This window comes from Phascolarctos cinereus, unplaced genomic scaffold (genome assembly GCF_003287225.1).
Source record: "Phascolarctos cinereus isolate Bilbo 61053 unplaced genomic scaffold, phaCin_HiC Scaffold_5;HRSCAF=322, whole genome shotgun sequence".
Lineage (NCBI taxonomy): Eukaryota > Metazoa > Chordata > Mammalia > Diprotodontia > Phascolarctidae > Phascolarctos > Phascolarctos cinereus.
Genome location: NW_027555958.1, coordinates 299,087,510 through 299,114,635, shown reverse-complemented (window position 1 = coordinate 299,114,635; position 27,126 = coordinate 299,087,510). Strand labels below are relative to the sequence as shown.

The 27,126-nt window shown below is 47.6% G+C and overlaps 1 protein-coding gene across 1 annotated transcript; it reads left to right on the top strand.

The window, feature by feature from the left end:
- Nucleotides 1–215: 215 nt before the first annotated feature.
- Nucleotides 216–25,715, top strand: TBKBP1 (TBK1 binding protein 1). The gene is given in 11 exon segments (XM_020997578.2): nt 216–428; nt 1,012–1,274; nt 1,856–1,978; nt 2,581–2,685; nt 3,117–3,297; nt 3,844–4,031; nt 4,713–4,774; nt 20,573–20,691; nt 20,941–21,240; nt 21,243–21,667; nt 23,636–25,715. Coding segments are annotated over 10 exon segments (1,857 nt in total). The 5' UTR covers nt 216–428; nt 1,012–1,049; the 3' UTR covers nt 23,765–25,715.
- Nucleotides 25,716–27,126: the final 1,411 nt, after the last annotated feature.

Sequence of the window (27,126 nt, the reverse complement as noted above, 5' to 3'; positions counted from 1 at the left end):
CCTCTATCCTCACCACCAAGTCCTCCATCACTGACACTGAGCCTTCACCATCCCTGACAATGAATCTTCATCTCTGAGCCTCATCTCTGACATGGGCGCTTCTGGCCTTCCTCTCCCTGGGCCCTAGACATAGGCAGAACATGAATAATGACCACATCCAGGCTTCCAATGAGGGCTTGGAGAGAGTGGGGTGGGGGGAAGGGAGGGTGTTTCCTTTTCCTGAACTCTGGAATCCTCTGGGAGGAAATAGGGTGGAGGGACAGGCTGGAGAGGATATGATGCTGGGAGTTTAGGAGAGCTGATACTCCAAGAGGCCCTTGTTGATCCTTTGAGAAAGAGTCCTGGGGGCAGGACGAACTTGGGATCAGGAGCATGGCTGCAAGGTATTTGAGACTTGCTGGGCAGCTATGAGAAGGGAATTGGGTCAGGTAAGGTGGAGGCACCAGGACCCCAAGTGTTGGCATCATTGGTCTCTAGTAGGATGTGAGGGCTGGGATTCCTGAACCTCTTCCCTGCTGTGGCCATCAGTTTCCTTATTCCTCATCAGGAAGGGAGATAAGCCTGAGATCCCTGGTGACTTTAAGGGGGATGGTTTTAGTAGCCCTGGGGGTGGGGATGGGAGTGTAGTACATAATGACCAGGATTGGCTTCAGCTTCCTTAGAGTTATAGGGGTTGGACAGAATGATTCCCTCCCCCTCCCCCCACTCCAACCCATCAAAGGAGGAATGGGGTCTTTAGGGTTGGGGTCTTTCGACCTGAAGTCACCCACAGTCTAGCTGGACCTTATCTAGACTTTGCTCTCCCTCTGGCCCAGGGTCTCTCTCCTTCATAGTGAAACTGGGAAGTCCCCTGCCCTCATGTCCCAAAAGGATTAAAACAGAGACACAAGGAATGTGGATGAGCCATGTGGTAGAGACACACCCACCCACATTCCCACTTGGGCTGGGGGAGGTTTTGATATTGGGCGCCCTTGGCAGACCTTGGCTCCCCCTTCCCCCCCACCCCCCCAGGTGGCTCCACCAGGGCCCCTGCCCCTCACCTGAGTGCCATGGAATCCATGTTTGAGGACGACATCAGCATCTTGACCCAGGAGGCGCTGGGGTCCGGCGAGGTGTGGCTGAATGGGCCGGGGGGCCCTGTGCTGGGCAGTGACATGTGCTCTGCCTCCCACTTCGCACTCATCACAGCCTACGGGGACATCAAGGAGCGGCTGGGGGGGCTGGAGCGGGAGAATGCCACCCTACGGCGCCGACTCAAGGTGTATGAGATCAAGGTCAGGGGCCATCCAGGCCTCCCTCCATCCCCACTGTTTCAGGGAGGGATCTTGTTAAGGGCCCTGGTGGAGGAAGCAGATTATTGGTCCCATTGGTTTTCAGGGGTCTCCCAAGAGGGATCTAATGTTGTGTTTTATTCATGGGATAGTGTGGAGAGATCAGCAGATCATCTGCTCCTCCAGAAGGGTTATCAATAATCTGTCCCTTAGGACATCCAGTGGTAGGTTTAGGCTCCAGAATACAAAGATCTGGTTCATAGATCTTCACTGGGGATACCTCTTGGTGGGTTCTGCTAGTGGTGGAGTTGGGAAATCTGGTAGAAGGATCAAGCCAGGACCATCTGAGAGACACCTGAGAATGGTGTCCACTGAAGGATGCATGCCAGAGGCAGGAGAGGGATTTGGGAGTAGCTTAGTTGGGAATCTAAAGAAGGGATCCGCTGTGGCGTTTTGGAAGAAAGAGGAGAGGTGACCCTCAGGGATGGTACCAATGGGTCAGAGGTCTGGAAAACAGAGTAAGGCATGGGTAGTGTGCCCAGGAAACTGTCCCTTTTGAGAACCCTCCTTCCTGCCTTCTGCAGTACCCAGTGATTGGCGACTTTGGAGATGAACACAATTTCTCCTTGTATGAAATTAAGGAGGGCTCCCTCCTGGAGGTGGAGAAGTCCAGTCTACAGCAGCAACTCAATCAGTTCCAGCATGAGGTGAGCCCCATTTCCCAGGGGACCATTGCCTGTGTGGTTCTTTCTCAATCTCCCCTTCTGCATTATGCCCCAGGGTGGGTATCAGAAGTGATCATCCTTGCTCCTTTGCAAAGCCTGAAGTCTGCTGCATTTGCCCCTGCCCCTTTGCAAGGTGCTTAGGGCTGGGGAGGATGTGCAAGAAATGACAAAATAGGATCTTGAGAAACCAGTGCTGTGGTGTTGGAATTAGGGTTGTTAGCTGTAATTAGGACTGAACAAATAGGCCTCCCCCACCCCTAATCCCACAACCGTGGACCTCCTCCCTCATTTCTTTACTGAAGGTGAAACAATCCCTAGGTATGGCACTGCCTGAATTACACTCTTACTAGCTGTGTGAAGCTAGTGTAATCGCTCAGCCTCAGTTTCCTTGTCTGGACAAAGGGACATGATAATAGTAGCATTACTTCCCATGCTTTCTGTATTTCCTAGTGAGGAAATCACGTTGTAAATCTTAAGAAGCTAAAAGCAATGTAAATGATGTTTCTGTCTGCCTCTGACCCTGCCGTTCCCTGTTCCTCTCCCTTCCCTCCCCACCTCCCCACCTCCCCCCGGTTCTTGATCAGCTCCAGAAGAGCAAGGAGCAGGAAGAACAACTTGGGGAGATGATACAAGCATATGAGAAGCTGTGCGTAGAGAAAAATGACCTGGAAAACGAACTGGGGGAGATGGTGAGGCTGGTGTGTGTGTGTGTGTGTGTGTGTGTGTGTGTGTGTGTGTGACCCTGGGTCCATGTATTCCTTTCTGTGTGTGTATGGGTAGGTGGCTGGGTGGGGGTTTCTGTGGCTGTGATGCCAGCTGGCTGTGCATCTCAGTGTGGGTGTTTGTGTGTCCTGATGTACTCTGCCTCAGTGTGTGCTGGGGATGGAGTGGTATCACTGATGCTTCGGGGGAAGGGAGAAGAGAGCACGCTATGGAGTCAGGCTGGTTGGCTACTCAGAGAGCTTGTTCAAAACTGGGAGGCTGGGAGGCAAGTGGCGTCCAGGTTCCCCAGATCCCTGCCAGGGATGTGAATCCAGTGAAGCCCTGGGGGAGGGAATGAGGGAACTCTGGTTCAGAACTGAACTCCCCCCACTCCCCTCCCCCTGCCTCTCCCCTGCAGCGGGCTTTGGTGGAGACACACCTGAGGCAGATCTGTGGGCTGCAGCAGCAGCTTCGTCAGCAGCAGGGAGGGGGGGACAGCACCTTTCCCAGCCTGAGCCCTCCGGCAGCTCCTGCTCCTGCTGACCCTGACCTTGACCTCCACTACCTGGCACTACGGGGAGGACCTGGCCTCAGCCATGGTGAGATCCCCCTGAGGACTGGACCTCACGTTGATCCCATGATACCCTTTCTCCAGCACATAGACATATGCTCCTGTCCACAAGGAATTCTGTCTAGCTCTTTCTATGGCCAAACTAAGGAACCCCAAGCATGTAATGTTTAAGATGACCAGCAGAGGGCACTGCCCACCTAGACTCAGTAATGTCAGCCCTTCGGTTCCTTGGGTTGGGGAGCGGAAGGTGAAGATCTGGTTGAGAATCAGAAGATTCTGTTATACAGGCCTTGGCGAGGTCATTTAGCAAACTATGGAAAGAGGCTGCCTAACCTGTCCCAGCCCCTCGCGCCCTCCTTAGCTACCCTTCTTGTGGTGCGACTTGGCTACCTTGGGCTGCAGATCCAGCCGGAGGAAGGTCTCTCCTATTGCCCTTTATGTCGTATCCCAGAGGCTGGTGAAGGGGGAGAGGGGTGGGGGCAAACAACCCGAGGGCTCGGCTAACAGTGACCTTGAACCTGCCGTTCGACTTCCTCTTTCTGCTCTCTTTCTTGACTCTTGCTGCCTCCTAAAGTGCTAGAGCCTTCCTTAGGCTGGCCCAGCCCACCCAGTATTGGGGAACTGGAGAGGAGGCAGCTGGAAGAGGCTTTGGAAGCAGCTAGAGGGGAGGCGAGGGGGGCCCAGCTCCGGGAAGAGCAGCTCCAGGCTGAGTGTGAGCGGCTACAGGGAGAGCTGAAGCAGCTGCAGGACAGCAGGGCTCAGGTATGCCTCCTTGGCACCTCGTCTCATCCTGCATCTGAATCCTCTTTTCCAGCTTCTTGGGATCCAGGACTGGGGGAGGTGGATCCAAGATGAAGCTACAGGGGTCTGGGGAGGCTGAGGGAGGGGAAGACTTGGAAGAGCCTTTGGAAGCCACCTGGAAGTACCCAGGGAGAGCTGCCCTTCACCTACATCAGTCATGCCCATCACCAGAGGAAGTTTGGTAGGCAGTGGGGTGTCCCAGAGACGGAATCTGATGTGGAGTTTGGTTCTGAGGTCTCACTTTTTTTGGTTTACTTTTAATTTAATTTATATTTCAATTAGTGAAAAGTCCAACTTTTCTTTCTCCCACCTCCCCTACCCTATCCCATCCCCTACTGAAAAAGAAAGAAAAACAAAACCCGTGTAATAATTATGCATACTAGAGTATGCAAAAGAAATTTCTACATTGGCCATGTCCCCCCAAAAGCATGTCTCAATATGTACCCCGAGTCCAGCACCTCTCTGTCAGGAGGTAGGCAGGATGTTTCGCCATGAGTCCTTTGGAATTGCTTGGTCATTGCATTGACTTAAGGAGTCTAAAGTTTTTCAGTTATTTGCTTTTTCAGTGCGGTTAATTTTGTATAAATTGTTCTCATACTCTGCTGTAAGGTCTCTCACTTTTCAACTGTTTCTCTCTTTTAGGATTTGGCTTCCAACCAGTCAGAGCGGGATATGGCATGGGTGAAGAGAGTCGGAGATGACCAGTAAGTCTCATGGTTTTCCAGCCTACCCATCCTTCCTTTTACTCCCTGTCAGGGAACCTACCAGAACTCCCATCTTTGATTCCATAATAATAATAATGATGACATGGGGGCAGGGACTGGCCCTATGATTTTATTGGTACAGAGAATTTCCATGAGGAGTCTCTTACCAAGGGTGATGACACTTGCTTTTCAGTGTCTTAGAGAACTGGTTGGGACAGGGAGGGGGGATTAGGTGAATTGTCCAGGGTCACACAGCTAGTATGTGTCAGGGGCAGGTCATCCTGACTCTGAAGTCAACTCTTTCTATCCATGCAACTTTGTCATCATCATCATCATCATCATCATCATCATCATCACCTCCATCAGCTGTTTTTTGTTGTTGTTCAATCATGTTAGACTCTTTGTGACCCCATTTGGGTTTTCTTAGCAAAGATACTGAAGTGGTTTGCTACTTCCTTTTCCAGCTTATTTAACAGATGAGGAAACTGAGGTTAAGTGACTTGCTCAGGGTCACACAGCTAGTATTTTAGGCTGCATTTGAACTCAGGTCTTCCCTGATTCCAGGGCTAGCCCTCTGTGCATTATGATGCCACCTAGCTGCCCACCATTAACTATATATCATTTTAATGTATTCAGACAAATTCACATGGTCCCATTTAATTCTTTTTTTTTTTTTGGTTGGGCAATGGGGGTTAAGTGACTTGCCCAGGATCACATAGCTAGTAAGTGGTATATGTCTGAGGCCGGAATTGAACTCAGGTCCTCCTGAATTCAGGGCTGGTGCTCTATCCACTGCACCACCTAACTGCCCTCCCCCCCTCCCGACCATTTAATTCTAACAGGTAGGTTTTAGAAAGTAACAAAGGTAGTAGTATCTATATTTTATAGTTGAGGAAGATGAAGCCTGAAAAATGAAATGACTTGCCCAGTGTCACACAGGTAGCATTGAGTCAGAGGTGGGATTCAAACCCAGGTCTGTCTTGAGTCTCTAAGTCCCATGCTTTTTTCCAATGCCCACTCTGCCTCTCCCCACAGGGTTAAACTCTACCCCACCTTTGTCTCAGTGCCCAGCTGCCAGGGAGCTGTTTGGGTTTCCTGGGGTGGCTCTTTCTCCCTCTGTGGTTTCTCAATGGTAGGGTGGGAAGGAGGTGAGAGCAGGGGTGGAGTTCAGGGTTGGGGAAGTTCCCCTAATTCTCCTTTCATGCCCAGCCCCCTGCTGCTCTGGGGGTGGGATTGGGCCATGTTTCCTCGGTGGGATTCAGTTGCTTTGCTGCTGCTGAGCTGTATGCTGTTGGGCTACTCTTGCCCTCCATTTCTCATACACGCCAGGGTGAGTGAGGCCAATCCTTTCTTCCTTCCCCGGCAAGCAGAGAGGGGAGGGGGCCAGGCGGGTTTGATCATTCTTAGAGTTCTCTTTCCTCTGCTTCTTTGAAGGATCTACTTTCTAGGTGGGGATGGGTGTGTAGAACTGGGAGGCCCAGAAAAAGGCAGGAGCTCCCCTTGAATCACACAGCAATTGTAGGGGTAGAATTCCAGTTCGTAAGGTACACGTTAAGAATCAAACCAAGATGAGGGCTAAGATAGGAGCAGGAAGGGTTTGGTGCGTAGTAGTATCAGGGCCCCTGGGGGGAGACATGTGTTTATAGGATAAGGACTGGCCTCCCTGTGGGCTGTGAACAACAGCCAGGCCCTAAGCCTTCTGAAAAGCTCAGAACCATTCATGTTCAAACTCACTCCAAATCCTGTACCCCTACGTGAAATGGATGACAATAGATTCATTTTTTTAGGCAGATTTGAGGCAGAGAGAGAATTAGGAACTTGGCCCACATCACACACCATGCCAAGGCTTTGGACAAGTTCTGTTTATCAGCAGACTCCCTCCTGGATATCCAGAGGTGCCTTTTTCCCTACACAGAATGGGTCCTAGACTGATCTGGGATTCCCCATACACACAGACAGACAGACAGACAGACAGACAGACACACACACACACACACACACACACACATTGCACAGGATAATGAAACCCTTCTCAAGGATTGGGGTAAGGGCCTTAATACTCAGAAGCAGTTTTAGAAGAACTCTTCCTTACACACACACACACACACACACACACACACTTCCAGTTTCTATCCAAGTAATGTGGCCTTTGTCCCAACAGGGTGTTGTCAACTTACTCAGCGACCCTGGGCCAATCATTCCCCTCTCTCAGCCTCAGTTTCCTCATCTGTACAATGAAGGAGTTAGATTAGATGACTTTTCTAAGAGTCTTTTCAGCTCTGATGTTTTGTTCTAAGAGCCCTTGTCTGCTCTGTCATTGAAGTCTATGCAGTTGCCTTGGGGATAAAGTAGAAAGATGGTTCTAGAAAGAATTGGCATATGGGGTTATAGCTGTGAAGAGCCTGCTCCTTGTCCCCCATCCTTCTGCTCTGTAGGAGCACTCAGTCTAGTGCTGAGGGCTGGAATCCAGTGGAGGAATCTGAGGGTCTTGGGAGCCCATCTTGGCTCTGTCACTGAGATGCTGAATGCTGGTCCATTAATTCACCTTCTTCAAGCCCACCTTGAGGAGTGAGGTCAGAGATCAATAAGGGTGCAGAGATCTCAGCACTCAGAGTAGCCTAGCTAGATGGGAAGCTGACAGATATCTAGTGCCTACTTATATGAATGTGTCTGTGAGAGAGAAAATTCAATCTTTAACTGGATAGGCAGAGGTCAGATCAGGAAAGGCTTTTGAAGAAGAAATGCTTTTGAAAAATATCATTCTGGAATAGAATTTTTGAAACAGCTGTTACATATGTTTTATATATATCCATACATATAGATATGTATGTATACTTTTAATACCATAAGTATATGTAGCAAGGTTAATGTGACCTTTCTCTTTCAATCTATATGTGTATGACTGAAAAACACCCATTCATAGTTAGAAAACCTGAGTTTGAATCATTGCTCTTTTACTTACTGGCGATGTGACCTTGGGCAGGTCATTCCTCCTCTCTGGGCCTTAGAAGTTGGATAAGGTCATCCCTAAATTAGAAGACCTGATTTCCTGGTCTAGCTTAGCTAATTCAATTAACTAACCAAACTTATTGTGTGACCTTGGGCCAGTCATCTCCTCTTTCAGGGCCTCAGTTTCCTCAACTGCAGAATATGGGGGTTAGACTAGATGACCTCTACTGCCCCTTCCTGCTTTGGCATTCGGTGCTCTATATGCTATAGTCCCTTACAGTCCTGATGTTTTGTTTTTAGAGGTCTTTCTCAGTGCTGACATGCTGTGTCATGCTGTGGTCTATATTCTAAGGTCCCTTTAGCTATGACTTTATGTGGTCCCAACTCCCTCCTAATTCTGATATCTTATAATCCTCTAAGTTAATCCAATATGATGGGAAGTCAAAATAATAATTATGTTTTGTTTCTAGAAAGCACTTATAATGCATGTGTGTGGTGTGTCTAGGAACTAGAGTGAGGGCCCTGAGGAGCTCAGCTCCTACCCGATCTTTTTCTATGATGCTCAAAGAAGTTTATCTGATTAGCTGATAGTACCCCTAGGAAGAGAGGAGGAGCTTGGGGTTGTGTGGGACCTGAGGGAGCTGAGGGAAGAGGAGGAAGAGGAATGGAAGGAAGGGAAGGGAAAAGAAGGAAGAGGAGGAAGAGGAGGAAGAGAGGAGGAGGAGGGGAGGAGGAGGGGAGGAGGAGGAAGAAGGGGGGAGGAAGGGAAGGAAGGAAGAGAGAATAAAGAGAGGGGGGAGGAGGGGGAAGAGGGAGAGGAGGAAGAGGAAGAGGAGGAGGAGGAGGAAAAGGAGGAAGAGAGGAGGAGGGAGAGGAAGGGAAGGAGGGGAAGGGAGGAGAAGGGGAAGGAGGGAGAAAAGGGAGAGGCAGAGAAGGAGGAAGAGGAGGAAGGGAAGAGGAGGGAGAGGAAGAAGAGAGGAGGAAGGGAAGGAGGCAGATGGGGAGAAGGAGGAAAAGGAAAAGGATAGGAGGGGGAAGAGGAAGAGGAGGAGGAGGAAGAGGAGGAAGAGAGGAAGAGGGGGAGAAAGGGAAGGAGGAGAAGGGAGGAGAAGGAGAAGGGGAAGAACGAGGAAGAAGGAGAGGAGGAGGAGGAGGAAGAGGAGGAAGGGAAGGAGGCAGATGGGGAGAAGGAGGAAAGGAGAAGGGGGAGGAGAGGGAAGAGGAAGAGGAGGAAGAGGAAGAGGAGGAGGAGGAGGAGGAAAGTATGGCTACTAGTAAGTCTATGCCAGGATGCTGCTGATTAAGGATGAACACTAGGGTTGCCAATCAACTTGCCGAGTCTTTTATTGCCAAAGATGGTTTCTGGGAAGGACAACTGATGCTTAGATTGTTTTTTGTGAGGCAGCTGAGTATGGTGAAGATTGAAAAACACCCATTCGTAGTTAGAAAACCTTAGTGTGAATCCTTGCTCTTTTACTTACTAGTGATTTGTGTGGCAAGTCATTCCTCCTCTCTGGGCCTAAATTCCCTTCCAGCTCAGAATTGTAGGATATGAATTAAGCAAAGAGCCTGGTTGGGATAGGGTGGGGGTAGGGGTCCCTCGGATGTTTTTCATATTTATGCCCATTTCCTTTTCCTTACGATTTTGCTGACTATAGCAAAGACTAAGGAAGGAGAGAGGGCCCCAGTCAGGGCCCTGTAGTTGGTCCTGGGCCGCTTAAGCTTTAGATCTGAACCTTATTCCCCAGTCACTGTTGTCAGTGTTTGCATGTTAATGAGCCAACAGCATAGGGGGACTATTGGGGTAACTTATTTTAGCTATAAGAGCCCCACATATAGATTTAATGGCTTGAGGTTCTGGTTTCCAACGCCTGGACTGGAAGGTCCCTAAGGAAAAGCACCAGGCATTGTGATGGTGTAAGAAAAACCACAAGGTCAGAAGTGAAGAGTGGGCTTTGTGGGAGGACAGCGAGGTGGTACAGTGGATAGAGTACTGGCTCTAGAGTCAGAAGGACCTGAATTCAAATGTGACCCTAGACACTTATTAGCTGTGTGACCCTGGGCAAGTCACTGCCTCCAAAAAAAAGAAAGAAAGAAAGAAAAAAGAGTGGCTATGTGGTTAATGTCCAGTGGGACCTTGGGCAAATCACTTTCTTCTCTGCACCTCAGTTCCCTCATATGAAAGAGGAGGGGAATTGCGATAGAGGAAGGGCATCTCTCCTTCAGTCTCCTAGCCTCTTCCCCACCTGCACAGGAACCACATACTTGCCTGTCCTAGTGTCTTAGATGACTGTCACTGACTTCTTTATATCTAACTGCTTTTCTGCTTTGCTGGGCTCAGTGGGGACAGAGAGAGACTCCTGAGCCACGAAGACCATTCCTTGTTTGGGCCTGTTTCCCCCTCCTCAACTCTAGCCAGTCTCCCTCCTTCCCTCAAAACGGTTTTCCATTTTCCACTCCCTCTCTGCCCCTCCACTTCTCTTTGGTACAGTGGAGAGAGCACTGTGTTCAAGCTAACCCTGTGCATGCATGCCCTATTTGCCCTGACAGCTCTCTGGGCCCTGAAAGGTGTGGGCAGCCTCAGGATGACAAGAATTAATTAACCCTGAGAGGAAGTCTTGTTGACTCTTCACTACCCCAGGTAGTTTTCTTTTCTTATAAACCCAGCTCTTATGAACTCAGCTCCTTTAGGTAATGCACCCCTTCCCCATGTCCTCATCTCTCTTTACTGACCTTACCCATTCTCATCACTTGGGGACTTATGACTCAGGCCCAGGCCTGACCCTGAGCCCTTTTCCTCCCCACTCTTCACCTCCCAGCTCCCTTCTTCAGGCACATTTAATCCACCAGTCTAGAACCCAACCTCAGAGATGGAAGATACCTCCAGGTCATCAAATTCAGCCTGCCAGTCTATGCGGGAATCCCCTCTACACTCTCTGCCAGTCTCACTCTCCATTCCATTGTTGGAGGGCTCTGATTATGAGAAACACTTTCCCTTTGTGGAGCCCAAATATGCCTAATCAAATTGACATCTTTTATTCTTGAATCACCTTCATTTCCAAACAGGTACCTCCTCTATCCATCAAGACATCCTTTAGAACAAAGATGAAAAAATAAAGAGGAAAAAAAAAAGGCAGGTCAGCCAGGGATGCTGTTTCACACCATAGTCCCCCACCTCTACAAAGAGGTGAGAAGGGTACATTTTATCAACTCTTTGCCTGTGACAAACTTGGTCATCAGAATTACACAGAGTTCATTTTGGATTTTTGGTTTATTCCACGTATGTTGTTTTAATCACTGTGTATATTATTTTTCTGTTCTACTTGCTTCATTCTACATTATTTTCTATACCGTCCTGTAGTTTTCTGAATTCTTCATATTCCTCATTTCTTATGGTGCCATATTGACTTAGCACATCCCCAATGAATGGACACCTACTTTGTTTCTAATTCTTTGCTACCACAAAAAGTTTATTTCACACAACAGTCATTTAAACATGGGAAATCAGCTATTGTGAACCCCTTAGGTCCTCTCAACTCTAAGTTAAATATCACAAATTCTGCTGGACCTAGAGTCAGAAAGACCTGAGTTCAAATCCAATCTCGGATACTTCCCAACTATGTGACCTTGAGCAAACCATTTAACCTCTGTTTGCTTCAGTTTCCTCAACTGTAAAATGGGAATAATAAAGACACTTACCTCCCAGGGTTGTTATAAGGATAAAATGAGATAATATTTGTTTAGTGCTCAGCACAGTAGCCTGGCACACAGTAGGTGTTTAATAAATGCTTGTTCCCATGCTGTCATCCTGGCCAGCTCCACCTGTTGTCAATATCTCTTCTAAATTGTGAGGCCCAGAAGTGAACCAAGCACTCCAGATGGGTCCCAATCAAATGAGATAATATTTATAAAGTGCTTACCACAGTACCTAGTACGTTGTAGTACATTAATTGATGCTTGTTTCCTTCACTTCCCCCTCTGGCCTGGGCAGCGGACAATAGAAGGACCTTGTCCTTTTCTCAAGACCTGCTTCTATTAATGAAGCCCAAGAATGAATGCATCCTTTTTTTTTTTTTCATAGTAGGGTCTGGAGTATAAAGGCAGTGGGTTATTTAAGGTATAGGTTATCTCCCATGTCGATATTTTTTTGGTCAAGTTTAGAAGCCAATAGTCTTTGAGAGCAAGACCCTCGGAGGATGAGTGGACTTTTCAATGTCACTCAGCACATCTGAGATTAGAAGCCCAAATTCAGACTTGATACCTCAGGAGACGGAACCATAGAGCAAAGTCCAAAGTTACAGGCCAAGGACAGGACACTTTCTAAATGGGAGGGAAGATTTCTTCTGTTATCTCCTTTGCTCCCTGAAGAACAGATTTAGAACCCTCAGGGGATGGGGTGAGAAGGGCCCTTAGGGTTAGGAATGGAGGCTGATGTGAACTGACTGCCTTTGTCCTTCCCTGTAGTTGGAGCTCAGGGTTTTGATCTCTGTCTCCTCTTTTGTTGCCCACTGCTTATCTTATGGCTTCACCCCCTCCCTCTTTACCCACAAGCCTCTGCATGGGCTGTGGTTGTTTATCAGGGGAGAAGTGTGAAGTCCATAAGAGAAGATGAAAGCTCTGTCACAGGTAGTGGTCAAGGGACAGTGTAGCCTCCGGTCAGGACTGAGCTCAGACACCCTTCATTTCTGCTGTGTCCTACCCTCTGCCCTTACAATTCCTATTTGGGGTCCAAAGTCTTTTCCCCTTCATTCCTCCTTCCCATACCTTCACCATATTGGGGGTAGGGGATATTGGAGGGTTTGAGCTCGTGCCTTACGGTTTGCATGGCAGTGAATTGGGGACTTTTAGAACCTTAGCCATTATAACTCTTCCCCTACTACTAAATGAAGATAAAGATGTGACATAACGCTATCTCCCCAGATGGAAAACTCCCTGAGGGATCCCTTCATGCTTGACACCAAATGACTAAGCAATTTATTTTTTAATAGTAGTTGATTTGTGTAGATTAATGACTAGCTGTGCCAAAACATGCCTCTACCCCTTCTCCCCTTAGGGCCCCTTCTGATTCTTTCTCCTTCCCTCAACCTAGGTGTTTTTGGGCGAGTCTCTCAGATCCTGAGGGGTCCTCTATGAAATTTTCTAGTTTGGCTATATCTGATAAGGTTTCTGGAGGGGAGGGGGCTGAGAATTGTATTTGGCTGGAAGAAAGGGAGAGGCTGCTCCTTAGCCTGAGACTCTGGGAACCACCTGCTGGAGTTGGAGGGGGAAGGACGTGGGAGGTGGGGAAGGCGCAGGGGGGAAGCACCCCGGAGGAAGTGGTAGATCATTTGGTTGCTGTGCTTCGACTTCCTCCTCCACCTCCTCCTCCTCCTCCTCCTCCTCCTCCTCCTCCTCCTCCTTTCTCCTCCTCCTCCTGGCCCTATAACCTCAAAGTTGGCTCCACAGCCTGGGTGACCTGGCCACTCCCCTGGGGCTAGGGGTGGGAAGGGCAAGGGTGGGTGTGGCTGCATCAGCAGTGGAAAGTTTGATCTGTTGCTCCTCTATACCCAGGGTGGGGGTGACCCAAGGGCAGCTGTGGTGAGGGGCTGGTTATAGAGGTGGGTATTGAGTCACTTACTTCAGTTCTTTCACTTGGCCCCAACTCTAAGTTTGAACTTGACTCTTACTTTACTCTTGACCCTGACCCAGACCCTAATGCTGAACCTGATCCTATTCTTGACCCTGACCCTAATTTTGACCTTGGCAATTGGGGTTAAGTGACTTGCCCAGGGTCATACAGCTAGTAAATGTCTGAGGCTGGACTTGAACTCAGGTCCTCCTGATGCCAGGACACTGTACCACCTAGCTGCTTTTACAAATTATTGACCCTGACCTTACTTCTGACACTAGTCCTTCTCCTGACCTTATCCCTACTCCTAAACCTGGTTCTAATTCTAACCTTTATTCTGAGTGTGACTGGCCCAACTCTAATCCCAATTGTAATTCTAATAATAGTGAAAAGACTTAGCATATACTCCTGTGCAGATGCTAAGTGCTCAGTGGTGCAGCCTGGTGTATAAAAGGGCATTAGAACCTAGGTCAAGAGACCTGGGTTCTAGTCCATCGCTGCCACTTCATAAGTGTATGAACTTGGACAAGGTATGTCCCCTTCCTTGAGCTTCAGTTCCTCCTCTGTATATAATAATATATGCATATGTTTATGATATGTTTCATATTAAAGCAGAGGAAACTGAATCCATTGGGAGTCTCTGAGGTTCCTTCCAGCTCTAAAGCCCACAGTCCTCTAGAAGCAGTTTATCCAGGGTCACATAGCTATCAATACCAGATATGCCACTGGTCAGATCTTCTGATTCCCATTTCAGCGTGTTCTCCTTTGCCTGTGTCCCAACAGGGAACTAGACCATATCACCTCTTGATGCCCTGTCCATTGCTGAGATTTATAGTTTTATGATTTGATGAAATATTGATTAAATCAATGAATGAATGAATCATTTATTCATTCAATTGCTCAGATACCTGTATTTGGAGCCCCTTAGCAACCCTGTCTTTTGGCTTCTGGGTCTTTTAGAGCTGTTGGCTCAACAAATTTAATCTGCAGGAGTCATGTGCTTGAAAACTTTTTCTACCAAAACTAACCAAAGTGGACTTTGAGGTAGTAACCACCTCTGTGGGCCTCCACATAGCCGTCTATTTGGCATTTTCTTTTCTCTCTCTCATACGTGTGCAAACACGTGCTGTGGATGCAAAGTCCCCTGAGGTTTTTCTACGCTGGTGTTCTTTCCATACACCCACCCATCCATCTATCCATCCACCCACCCATCCATCTATCCATCCACCCACCCATCCATCCATCCATCCATTTATCCATCTATCCATATGCTCCCCTTCCTCTTCCAGCTTCTACTTGTTCTCCTTTATTTCCTTGTTCTCCCCTGAACCAGCCCAGTGCTCTTTGCTTCCAGGGTTCCTCCTGAATATAGAAGGGCAGTGTGTGGGCAATGATGGTGTTACCCATTCTTAGGACAGCCCTGGCCTTACAGTGAGGAGAACCTTTATTTGAGTGATATCTTTGACATCAGCTGTATGTGTATAATCTTTCACTTGTAAAATGGGAATAATAATTGTGCCTGTCTTATATCAAGTGCTTTTCAATTCTTGACATGCTTTACAAGAGGTGGCTAATATCATCATCATCATCATCATCCTCATCCTCCTCCTCCTCCTCCTCCTCCTCCTCCTCCTCCTTCTCCTTCTCCTCATCATTAGTATTAATAGCAGTTAGGAGGTGAAGTGGATAAAGTGCTGGGTCTGAAGTCAGAAGGACCTGAGTTCAGATCTGGCCTCAGACACTTACTAGCTGTGTGATCCTGGGCAAGTCACTTAATCCTGTTTGCCTCAGTTTCTTCATTTGTAAAATGAGCTGGAGAAGGAAATGGCAAACCACTCAATGTGTCTTTGTCAAGAAAACCCCAAATGGGGTCACAAAGAGTTGGAAACATGTGAAACGACTCAAAACCAACAATTATTATTTATCATTATCATTTTCATTATTAGGCCAAACATAAGCAGGTAGAGGCAATGTGAATTTGGAGTCAGAGGTCCTTGAGTTTAAACCTGACTCTTTCACTGATTAGCTGTGTGACCTTGGGCAATTCACTTTACCATCATCAGTTTCGTTATCTATAAAATTAGGGGTCTGGTGTAGATGTCTTCTAAGGTCCTTCCCAGTTCTAAATCCATGATCCTGGGATCATTTCTGCCCTTTTATTTCCCAATTTAATTTAATAAACACTTATTAAATACATACTATGTACATGGCACTGGGAATGCACAGATGAAAAATGGCCATCCCTGCCCTTGGGGAGCTTGTATTTCAGAAGGAGTCATGTATTTCAGAACCACATGTAACTGTGGTTCTAGAGAAAATGAGATTAAAGCATGAGAGGATTGAAAAGAGCATAGAAAGAAATTTAAGGAGATAGATAACTTTGATGAGGGGGAAGGAAAAACACCACTCAAGTGTAGGCCAGAACCTCAGGAAATGGTGTGTGTTTGTGTACATCTTTCTGTGTGTTTGTGAGTTTTGGTTTTGTTTTTTGTTTTTTTTTCCACTGAATTTGCAATGTTTCCAACGTGAGTCATATTGCTTCTGGGCTTCTCCCAGTGGGCACAATGTGCTCTCCCAACCTGGCTTTGTTGAGCATCTAGGAGTATAGAATGGGGAGGGTAGTGGGGAAGAGATCCAGAACCTACCCTTAGGAGTCTCCTTTTGGGGAGGTAGTCTTGAGCACGGAAAAGGTGTGTATTTGGAGGAGTAGGGGTGTTTATGGGAGGACCTGTTTGGGGAAGGCCTATGGACACCAGCACTGTGGACAGAGAACAGCAATGGCCTTAGTCTCAGGTCAGCCCCCACTGGCTTGGCATCTCCAGGAATATCTGGTAGGCTCTAGAGGAGGGCTGTCTCTTCCCTCCCCCCCCCACCCTTTTAAAGCTTCTTTCTCTCAATCCATTTTCCACTGCATGTTTCACCCCAGCCAGGAATTCTAGCTTCATCTTTTCCTTTCTCCCTTCCCCCATCCTGTCTGACCCAGAAGGGGTGACACCCCTCAACCCCACTGTTAGGTAGTATTGTGACTGGCAGGAGCTAGGCTGATGATGGCAGAAGTGGTGTTAGGAGGGAATAGAGAGGAAGGGAGAGGTGACAGGAACCAGGGAATCTAGACTGTCAGGTGAAGAAACAGGGGTACATTGGGAGATTGCCAAGACCCTGGGGTGAGGAGTGGGTGTGAAGGCACCGACCTGTATCTGTCACCTGAAATCTAGGCAGATAGGATAGAGGCAGAGAGGACCATAGAAGGTATGGACTGTAGAATGGACATGAGAGATAATGTAGTCCAATCCCTTTATTTTGTAGAAGAGGAAACTGAGGCTCATTGTGAACTCCTTGAAAGCAAGAACATCTTTGACCTTTTTTGTATCCCAGTGCTTAGCACAATGCCTGGCACATAGCAAGGACTTAATACATGTTTATCAACTAACTAAATGACAGAGTTTACAAAAAGAGTTAGAATTGGGTTTGAGGGTCCTGACTTCCAGGAGGCCAGGCCTTTTTTTTTTTTTTTTAATGCTATACCTCAGCTACATCTTTAGGGCTGGTGGATGAATCAATCAACACCTTGGACAGAGTGTCCCCTGTGGGCAGAGCTGTGCTGAGCTCTGGGGCAGGGAAGAGTAACAGTCTCTACCCTGTGGAGGTTCCAGTCTGACTTGGGAGACAAGGCAGGTACTCAGGATATCAGACTGAGATGCTGAAACAAGAGTCCAAATCATGTCCTGAGAGTGCTCAGGGGAGGAAGTGGGCCTGGAGGGTACAGAGGCAAAGAGGGAGGACTCTCTCCCTCCTGTTTGCCGCCCCTTTCACCCCGGGCCTCATCTTTTCCACCTGTGCCTACCCTTCATACTACAAGAGATCATAGGATGAGAATTGTAAGGGGTCTTTGAGTTCATCTAATTTATCGCCTTCATTTTTTCCCCTTAATTTTTATTTATTTATTCATTTAAAAATTTTTTTTTGAGTTCCAAATTCTCTTTCTCTTTGCCCCTCCCTCACCTATTGAGAAAAGCAAGCAATAGGATATCAATCGCAGAATATATATGCAGAATATATACCTCCTTAATTTTTTAACCAGTAGGGGAAAGGAGAAATTGAGTGATTTGCCTAAGGTCACAGAGGTTATAGATAGTGGAGACAAGATTGGAAGCAGAGTCTTCTGAAAGAAGCCCAGTCTTCTTTACAATACTCTGTATACTGCCTTGGACCAGGAAGCACTTGGGTAGACTCTTTCTTGCAACAGAATTCCCTGGGGACAGGGCTCGTTTCCTTTGGGGGCCCAGTCCCCGGTTTCCCCTTCCCCTGCAAGAAAATGAATTGAATGAGTTAAAAATAATGCTGCTGTGAGAGGGGGTGTTGTCCCTAACCACCCCCAGGCTCCTCCACCAACCCAGCTTGGTTTTCAAACAAGTGAGCAGCTCAGTCATTCTTTGTCTCTGGTAGCCTGGCTTTTCCTGCCCTCTGAAGCCCTAACCTCATTCACTTCCCCTCCACTGTCCCCGCACCCCCCAACTGTTGCTTGAAAATAGTTCAAGGGGCTCTAATCTTAGAGTTCATAAATCACTTTACATATATGATCTCATTTTGTCCTCGCAACAGCCTGGTGAGCCAAATGTGATAGTTATTATCAGACCCATTTTATAGATGAGGAAACTGAGAGTCAGGGAAGTCCAGAATCACGCAGTGAACAAGTGCCAATACAGGTCTTCTTGGCTGCAGTGCAGTGGTCTATCCACTCACTATGTGCTGCCCCCCTGCCCCCTCCCCCACACAGTGCCTCTTACCCCTGTACACTTGAGATAATATGTTTGTTTTGTTTTCTCCTCTAGAGTTTATTCGCAAAGCAAAGCAAATTCACAAAGAATATACCAGGGTGAGGGCATTAGAAATGAATATGGATGGTTCTGTCCAGCAAAGACTGGGTGGTGCCCAAACTCTTTTATTCTTACTTAGCAACAGTTCCCCAGGCTGAGTTTGTAGTCATTCAGAGACAATGTTCTGCAGTGGAAATCACACTTTACATGGGATCATAGATTGAAGACAGAAGGTACCTTAGAGGCCTTTGGGTCTCACACCTTCATTTTGTAGTTGAGGAAACTGAGGCCCAGAGAGTTTAAGTGACATGCATAAGGTCACCCAGTATAGTAAGTGTCTGAGGTAGGATTTGAACCCAGATTGAGTGCCCTAATCCATTGAAAATTTGCACTCAAGTCTTGGCTCAGATATTTCTTATGAGATGTATGATTCTGGTTCAGAGATAGTATGGTACACTGGGTAGAGGACTGGTCTTAGAATCAGGATGACTTAGATTCAAATTCTGTCTCAGATATGAGCTGTGTGACCAGGAATGTCATTTAATCAATGACACTGCTGTCATGGGGGGGGTGGGAAATCAGATTCTTGACATATTGGTGTGATCCTAAGTCATTTTACTCTCTCTGAGCCTCAGTTTCTCCATCTATAAAATGGAAATAAGAATATTTACACTGCTTGTAAGGAAAGTGATATGTAAACCTTGAGAAGAACTGTAGAAATGGAAGCTGTTATTTGTTAAATGATTCTCTTGGCCTCTAGAACATTTTGGCCCTATCTGAGAACACCTCTAGTTTGTGCCAGGATTTTTTCTAAAACCTCACAAGGCTCTTTGGTTCTCTCTTTCTCCTAATTCTCCCTCCCAGCAGTCCCCCATCCTGCATTCCCAGTCTTCCCATAAGGGCTGAACTATGTTTGTATACTGGGTAAAAAAATTCACATCCCTCAGGTTCCAAAAAGGCTTCATCTCCCTCAACTGGCCTCTCTCTCCATAATTTTTTAGTTTATTATTTTTATTTTCAATGAAGTATTTTAAAAAATTATCTATTCTCCCACCTCAGTTAAATTTAAAAAGAAAACCCTCAATACCTAGCTATATGGTCTGGGGGAAAAAAAAAACCCCAAACCTCCCACATTAGCTATCTCGGAAAATGTTTCTCTGCATTGTAAGTCCATCACCTCACTGGGAGGTGTGTCATGTTTCATCTGCATTCTTTTGGACTCATGGTTGATCATTGTGTTGGTCAGAGTTCTAAAGTCTTTCAGATTTGCTTTTCTCTATAATGTTATTGTCATGGTATAAAATTGTTCTCCTCATTTTTCTCATGTTCTTCTCCATCAGTTCATAGAGATCTTTCCAATCTCCTCTGAAGCTGTCCATTTCATTCTTTCTTATGGTGCAATAACATTCCATTCATTCATGTGCCGTGTTGATTTTTTTTTTAGTCATTTCTCAATAGGAGGACACACCTTTAGTTACCAGTTTTTGGCTACTATGAAAAGAACAGCTATAAATGTTTTTGTACATATAGATCCATTTCCTCTTTCTATGACTTCTTTGAGGTATAGACTTAATGGAAGCATAGCAGGTTCAAAGGGCATGTACACAGTTTGGTAACATTCTGGGCAGGGTTCCAAATTGCTTTGCAGAATGGCTGAGGCAATTCACAGGTCTACCGACAGTGCACCAGGGTGTCTGTTTTTCTACGGCCTCTCTAGCATTTATAAGTTTCCTCTTTTGTCAACCTTGTTACTCTGATAGGTATGAGGTGGCACCTCAAATTTGCTTAAATATGCATTTCTCTAATTATTAGTGATTTAGAACATTTTTTTTCATATGATTGTATATAGCTTGGATTGCTTCCTCTGAAAACTGTTCTTTAACCATTTGTCTGTTAGGGATGACCATCATTCTTCCACGTTCCTATACTTGCTCCTCTGCTTAAGTGTGATGTATTAAATGTCATTTCCCATCTCTGAGCTTCAGTTTTCTCATTGGTAAAAGGAGGGAGCTGGACTAAGTGGTCTTTTGTGCATGATCCCTTCTAGCCAAGGTGTGCCTGGGAATTTTTTCAACTAGGGCAGATGTTGGCGCCCTAGGAGGAAGTGGGGAGTCTGATGGGGGATCATGAGCAGGGTACAGGCTAGTCCGATTAAGGTTGCAGGGTATGTGTCTGCTCTCTTGGTGCCCCTCATGGGGGCGGTGGCCAACCAGAGATTCAGAGTGGTAACAAAGAGGTCTCTAGACCACCACGGGGAGGATGTACCTGCCTACCCCCACGTTGAGGCCAGGGTCAGAGCTTTGTCTGCTCTTTCTGAATTACAGCTGTACCCCCCCAACTCTAAATCCTAATCATCCTATGATCATAGGTCACATCTGCAAGGCCTTGGCAGGGCTATGTCCCTCATTTCTGCATGTTCCATAGGGTTAACTTGGCTCTGGCCTACACAGAACTGACAGAGGAGCTGGGCCGACTGCGGGAGCTAAGTTCCCTTCAGGGGAGAATTCTGAGGACATTGCTGCAAGAACAAGTCCAGAGGAGCGGTGAGCAGGGCCTGGGTGAGGATGGGGCGGGGTGGGGGGGCGAAGAAAGGGACAGGAGGAGAGTCTCTGCTAGATTCTGAGGGGGCATGGCAACCATCCGGCACCATCTACCTCCTTTAAATACTTTCCTTGCATGCTGGGGTCCTTTCATTCCCCAAGGGTGGGAAAGCTGTCTCATTGTAAAAACAAAGCTTTCCTGAGGTTTGACTTTCTCCTTATGCTCCCATTCCATCCTGTTTTCCCTTCCAGGCCAAAGACATTCCCCTCTTTCCCAGCGCCACTCCCCATCTTCACAGTGCCCTTCGCCATCCCCACCAGCCCGGGCTCCCCCGCCCGGGCCTCAGAGTCAGTCCCCGGTTCCCCAGCGTCGCTCCCCTGTACCCCCTGTTCCACCGTGCCATTCACCCCAACAGCACCGCTCCCCTGCCTCACCATCCTGTCCATCACCTGCCCACCAGCGCCGCTCCCCTGTGCCCCTGCCACCCCCACCGCCATGCCAGTCTCCTACCCCGCAGCGCCGCTCTCCTGTGCACCCCCCCTGCCCAGCTCCCAGCCTCGGCCCCCACCAGGGGAGAGGACTCTGGTGGAGCTGGCCTACGCCAAGCCACCCAGTCACCACGTGAAGGCTGGCTTCCAGGGGCGCCGCAGCTACTCAGAGATGGCCGATGGGGCGGGCTATGCGGGAGCTGTCCCCTGGCTTCAGGCTGAGGCCTCAACGCTGCCCAAGCCTCGACCCTATGGTGGGGAGCTCTACAGCCCCAGCAGGCCTCTCAGCCCCCGAAGCACCTTTGAAGGCATCCGGCTTCGGTTTGAGAAGCAGTCTTCAGAAGAAGAAGAGTGGGCTGTGCCTAGCCCCCCCAGCCCAGAGTCAGGCACCATCCGATGTGCCTCTTTCTGTGCTGGCTTCCCCATCCCTGAGACACCCACTGCTGCCTACACCCACGCGGAACATGCCCAGTCCTGGCCATCCATTAATGTGAGTGAGGGCCTGGGGCTGCCATGTGGGCTCCGGGTGGATGGGGAGAGAGTAGTCACAGGTTAGTGGCAGGGGGTGGCAGAGTGCCCCCTGCCCTCAAGTCCCCAGGACTCAGACAGGTCTGAGATTCTCAAACCTTTCTGGGGAGCTCACACTTCTTATAATCCATCTACATACCCAATTCAAGGCATTTTTGACAACAAATATTTGAATGCGAGATGTGTGCCAGGCACTGTGCTAGGTACTTTAAAGAACAAAGATGAAAAATGCTACAGCCCCTGCCTTCGAGGACCTAAAGTGTATCAGGGCTGGGGAACAGCATATAACTCATTCATAAATAAGTAGAATACAGGTAATAGCAGCAAAGGAAAAATCCAGACCAAACATGAAGAATTTGCAGAGGGAGTGTGATGGCTTTCAGCTGAAGAGGAATCAGGGTAGGCTTTATGGAAAAGGTGGCACCTGAGTTGGGCCTTGGTAGAAGGAAGGAAATAAGCATTTGTTAAGTGCCTACTGTCTGCTAAGAGCTTTGCAAATATCTCGTTTTGTCTTCATGATAATTCTGGGGGGTGGGTGCTATTGTTATCCTCATTTTACAGTTGAGAAAATGAAAACAAACAGAAGTTAAGTGACTTGCCCAGGGTCACATAGCTAGGAAGTATTGGAGGCGGGATGATGCCTTCAGTGGAAATAGGGGAACTAGGATGAAGAGCAGTTTTTTAGGGGAATGGGGAGGTGGGGAGAGAAGATTAATGAGTCAATAAACACTTATTATAAACACAATAAGCACTTATTAAGGAAGGAAGTGTGTTTAGTCGTTGAGGATACAAAGAGAAGTAAAAGGAAATTCTTGCCCTCAAGGAGATCACAATCTAATGGAAGGAGACAACATGTGAACAAGATATATGATATAATATGTAATTATAGAATATATAATATAATATCATTTATAATAAATTGAAAATAATCAACAGTGGGAGATCGGGAAAGGCTTCCTGTGCAAGGTGGGATTTTAGCTGGGACATGAAGTTCAGTTTTGGACTTGCTGGGTGTAAAATGTCTACGGGACATCCTAGTAGAGACGTCTAGCCTGGGGCATTCAAAATTGGGTATCAGGAGAGAGATTGGGGTTGGAATAATAGATTTGTGTCATCTGCATAGAGATGATAATTGAAGCCATGGAAGAAAATACAGTCATGGAGAGTGTGCAGAGACAAGAGGAAGCTGAGGATAGAGACACCCTTATGGGGCAGGTGTAGGAGAACATGGAAAGAGACTGAGGGGGATGTCAGGAGACTGAGAGTAAAAGACAGAAATGAATCATCCCTGCCCTCAAGGAGTTTACATTCTACTGGAGGCTTAAGATGTCTTAGTCAAGAGAACTGGTGGAGAGGAATATCATGGAAGCCAAGGGAGGAGAGAGTGGCTAGAAGGAAGGAGTTAACAGTGTAGAAAATGGCAACTAAACCAAGAAGGATGAAGACTGAGAGGAGGACAGTGGAGGGTCAGCTGACAGGGCTAGAGATTGGGGAGAAGGAGAGAACTGATCCCCGGGCTCTTTATGACTCGAATTGATCAAAAGGCATGTATTAAAGTACCTCCTGTGTTCTAGGCACGGGATACAAAGCAACAAAAAGAAAGCTTATATTTTATATATATTTTATTTTTATCTCTTAATATTTAATGTTTCTATAAACATTTTATATTTTTCTACAAAATGTTATATATTTATAGAAATATATTTATATGTGTATATTCACATTACAACATATGCATTATATTACATACAAATATTTACATATTTATATATCATGAAGTTTATGTTTTAGTATATGGATGTGTAAGTTAAGGGCTGGGGTGGGAACCAGGAGTAAGGAATAGGGAGAAAGAGGGAAAAGTATGATGGTTGGGGGTGGTGCAAGGGAAAGGCCTCGGGAATGACTCCCCTTTTTCTGCCTCTCCCTCCAGTTGCTAATGGAGACTGTGGGTTCAGACATCCGAAGTTGCCCTCTCTGTCAGCTGGGATTTCCCGTTGGGTACCCGGACGATGCACTCATCAAACACATTGACTCGCACCTGGAGAACAGCAAGATATAGGGCACTCCCCCTTTCCTCCCCTTGACCATTCATTCTCTCCCACCTCTCCAGACCACCATTCCCCTCTACTTTGAATGCTGCATGATTCTCGCAGGGTCTGTCCTCCCTTTCCTCTGCTACTCCCAGACACCTCCACTAGCTACCCACGAGTCTCGCCATGTGTGCTGTCTCCCTGCTGTTCTGCCAGTCACCATTTAGCTCTGGCTCTCTCCAGGAGGAGGTGCCAAGATCCACTCCCTGCCCCATATGCTTCCTCTCTGGCTCCTTCCGAGGGAAGTGGGGGACTGGGGTGGGATGGGTCAGGGCTGTCCATCCTCCTCTGAGTCTTTGTCCTCCTTCCTGTTCTCAAATTGTGTTGGATACAGTAAAGTCTCCAGTATCGTTGGGCTAGTGGGGGGAAGGGCAGGGAAGGGGATTTGTGGACTCCAGGAGGCCCCACCCCACCCTGGAGATGTGTCTGTGATGCGTTGTAGCTCTGCCACATCCCACGCCATCTTGGTCCTCCATGCCCCCTCCCATTCCAGGTCCTCAGCCCTGCCAGGCATTGATGCCAGATGCCAACTCTTCCCTATGCACTGAGTCTCCTGGAGTGGGGTTCCCAGGGGAGAAAATGCTAGATATAGCCACCCCCCTCATCCCTCTCTTCCAGACACATTTGTCCATCCATCCATCCATCCCAGAGCTACCTCTCCCTACACCATTCCTAGAACCCTCCACCCCCCCCACCCCCAACAGGGACTAGATGATTAACTTTAGAGACTGGAGTGAGGATTCCCTGCCCTTCCTACCACACTTGCCTGCCTTCCTGGGCCTGAGCAGAGTATGGATCTGCCCTGACCTCCCCCTGGCCTCTTCCCCCTTTCCCAAATTAAGTATCCACCTGGGGTGTGTGTGTGTGTGTGTGTGTGTGTGTGTGTGTGTGTAACAGAAAGAGAGAGAGAGAGAGAGAGAGAGAGAGAGAGAGAGACAGAGAGAGAGAGAGACAGAGAGAGACAGAGAGAGAGTAGTGATGGGGTTGCATTAGGAAGATTCCCTGGATGCTCCAGCCTAGGTTGGCAGGTTCCCCCACCCCCACCCCCACACGGGTACCATCTGTGTCAGTTTGCTGGCTCCAGCGGCTCATCTGTCTACCTGACCGAGTTCCTGGAACTTTCACCTCACATTGTGGGGCAGATCCTCCTCTTCTGTTGCCCAGACCCCATTACCACAAGTGCCCTGGGAACCCAGAAAGGGCTGGTGCCAGGTCAGGCGTGGGCATTGGCATTGCTTCCTGGGTGTCAGACCGGATTCCTGTAAAGTGGGTGGGTTGGTAGGCAGCCCAAACTGTTCCCCAGTGCCCAGGTGAGAGTGGGCAAGGGTGGGCACCTGGACCCAGCCCAACCCTGAGAATTGGCCAAGGGCGGGCTACTGAGATCTGCTTTAAAAAGAGCTAACTCCCTTTACTGCTCCCCATCCCCACCTCCCACCCACACTCCCTCTGTAAAATCTACCTCAGAGTTGATAAATCCCAGAAGGATAGGTATGAGGGGACGGGCTGGGGGGAAGGGAAGACCCCCCCCCCAGGGCCAAGAAGGGAAACTCCCTACCAGTGAGAGCCCGGACCCCCAGCAATTAAACCAACTTCCCCTCTCCCTCAGCAACCACCACCTTGTGGTCAGGGGAGGAAGAGTGCTGCTTTCAATGCATGTACAGTTCTGATCCAACTCTTCCAGAATCCCCTTGACCATCACAGCTCTCCCCGACGCCTGGTTTCCTAACCCTCCACCTCTATCCTGGGGGTGTTGGGTGTGGATGCAGGAGGAAGGTGGGCTACAAGAACTCCAGAGACACAAGGACCTGGCTGTATCATCTGGACCTGAAAGTTCCCCTAGAGGAGAGGAAGAGGCACAAGGGAGGAGGGAGAGGGGGGCCCTGTGCTCTGTGAAGAAAATAAAAGTCCAAATAAAAGTTACCTGTCCCGAGTGCATGCCCCTCTTCCTTCCCCTTTAGAAGAAATATTGCCTTGGTTCCATACTCTCTCCTCTTTCCTTCTCCCCCCTTCCTTCCAACACAGCTTAAAGCAGCACTTGAACGAGGCAAGCACACAAGTTCTTGTGGATGGAGAGAGGGTCATGCATAACAATGAGATAATCCCCAAATTTTATGGTTTCCAAAAAGTATCTGATTGACCTTAAAGGAAGCACATGAATGAAAGTAGGGGAGGGGCATGGATTTTCTAAAACAGTAATAAAGAAAAAATATGAAGAATCTCAGAAATCCTTAATGGTTCCAGTTCTAATTGTCCAAATGTTGGTTTGGAATCTCAATTTTGACAGCTTATTGGCATAGTCAATTTGATTCAAGTCCTGTTAGCATCATGCCCATTATCTGTAACTCTTCCTTAGCCCCTCCCCTCCTCTTCCATATTAATCAAGGGTGAGCAAGAACTGGAAGGGAGGACCTATAACATTCAAATCTTTTTTTCTTTGCCCCCAAGGAAGGAGTAAGCCAAATAGTGAGTTAAGAGAAAGAGGGTGGGCAGCTTTGCTCAGGGTAGAGCTCTACGTATATTTGAGAGGTCAGATTGTTTATACTCAACCTGAAGTGGTAGAAAAGCTAAGAGGACTTAGACCTCATGGCCCTTTGAAGCAGCTCTCCCCAAGGCAGCTACTCTTTTTGGTCTGAACCAGGGGTGTGGCTCCAGTGGAAAAAAATTGCATGCACAAATACTCTCAAGTTTAATTTGCTCGAACACTTTCTTAATTCTCAACAGCCAACAAAACAATCAATTGAGCCCTGATTTGCAGTCATTCCGGATTTCTAAGGTGTAAACGCTCAATGAAAACGTTAACAACTGGCTCTTGCAGGTTAGGGTTGGATCCAGCATGCCCCTGAAGTGTCCTGAATCCCCAGGACTTTGGACCCAACCATCATCACAAATAAATCAAAATTGCATCCCTTGAACAAAAAAAAAAAAGGATTTTTTTGGATCATTTTGTCTTTTAGACTCATCTATGGGATAACACACCTCTATTGATGCAGACTGGAGAGTTGACTTTGTTGTCTACCTACACCCTCAGTAGGCACTAGGCTACACTTAACTTCCTTTGGTCCCATTCCAACCACTTTCGGGTTTAGCCACCTAGTTATGCTCCTGGACTTAGTAAGGCAGGCACTGGGGCTTACCAGATTTTATCCCAATACAGATGATAAGGAATGTATTTAAATGAGCAGAGATTCAAGTCGGAGAGCATTTCTTATCTACTGTGTGCGCTGTCACAGAAGCACAGAATTTTAAGAATAGGAAGTGAACTCAGCAACCAACTAGAAAAACACATACCTGAAAAGAACTCTAACTAAAGCATGCCTCACATGTGGTTATC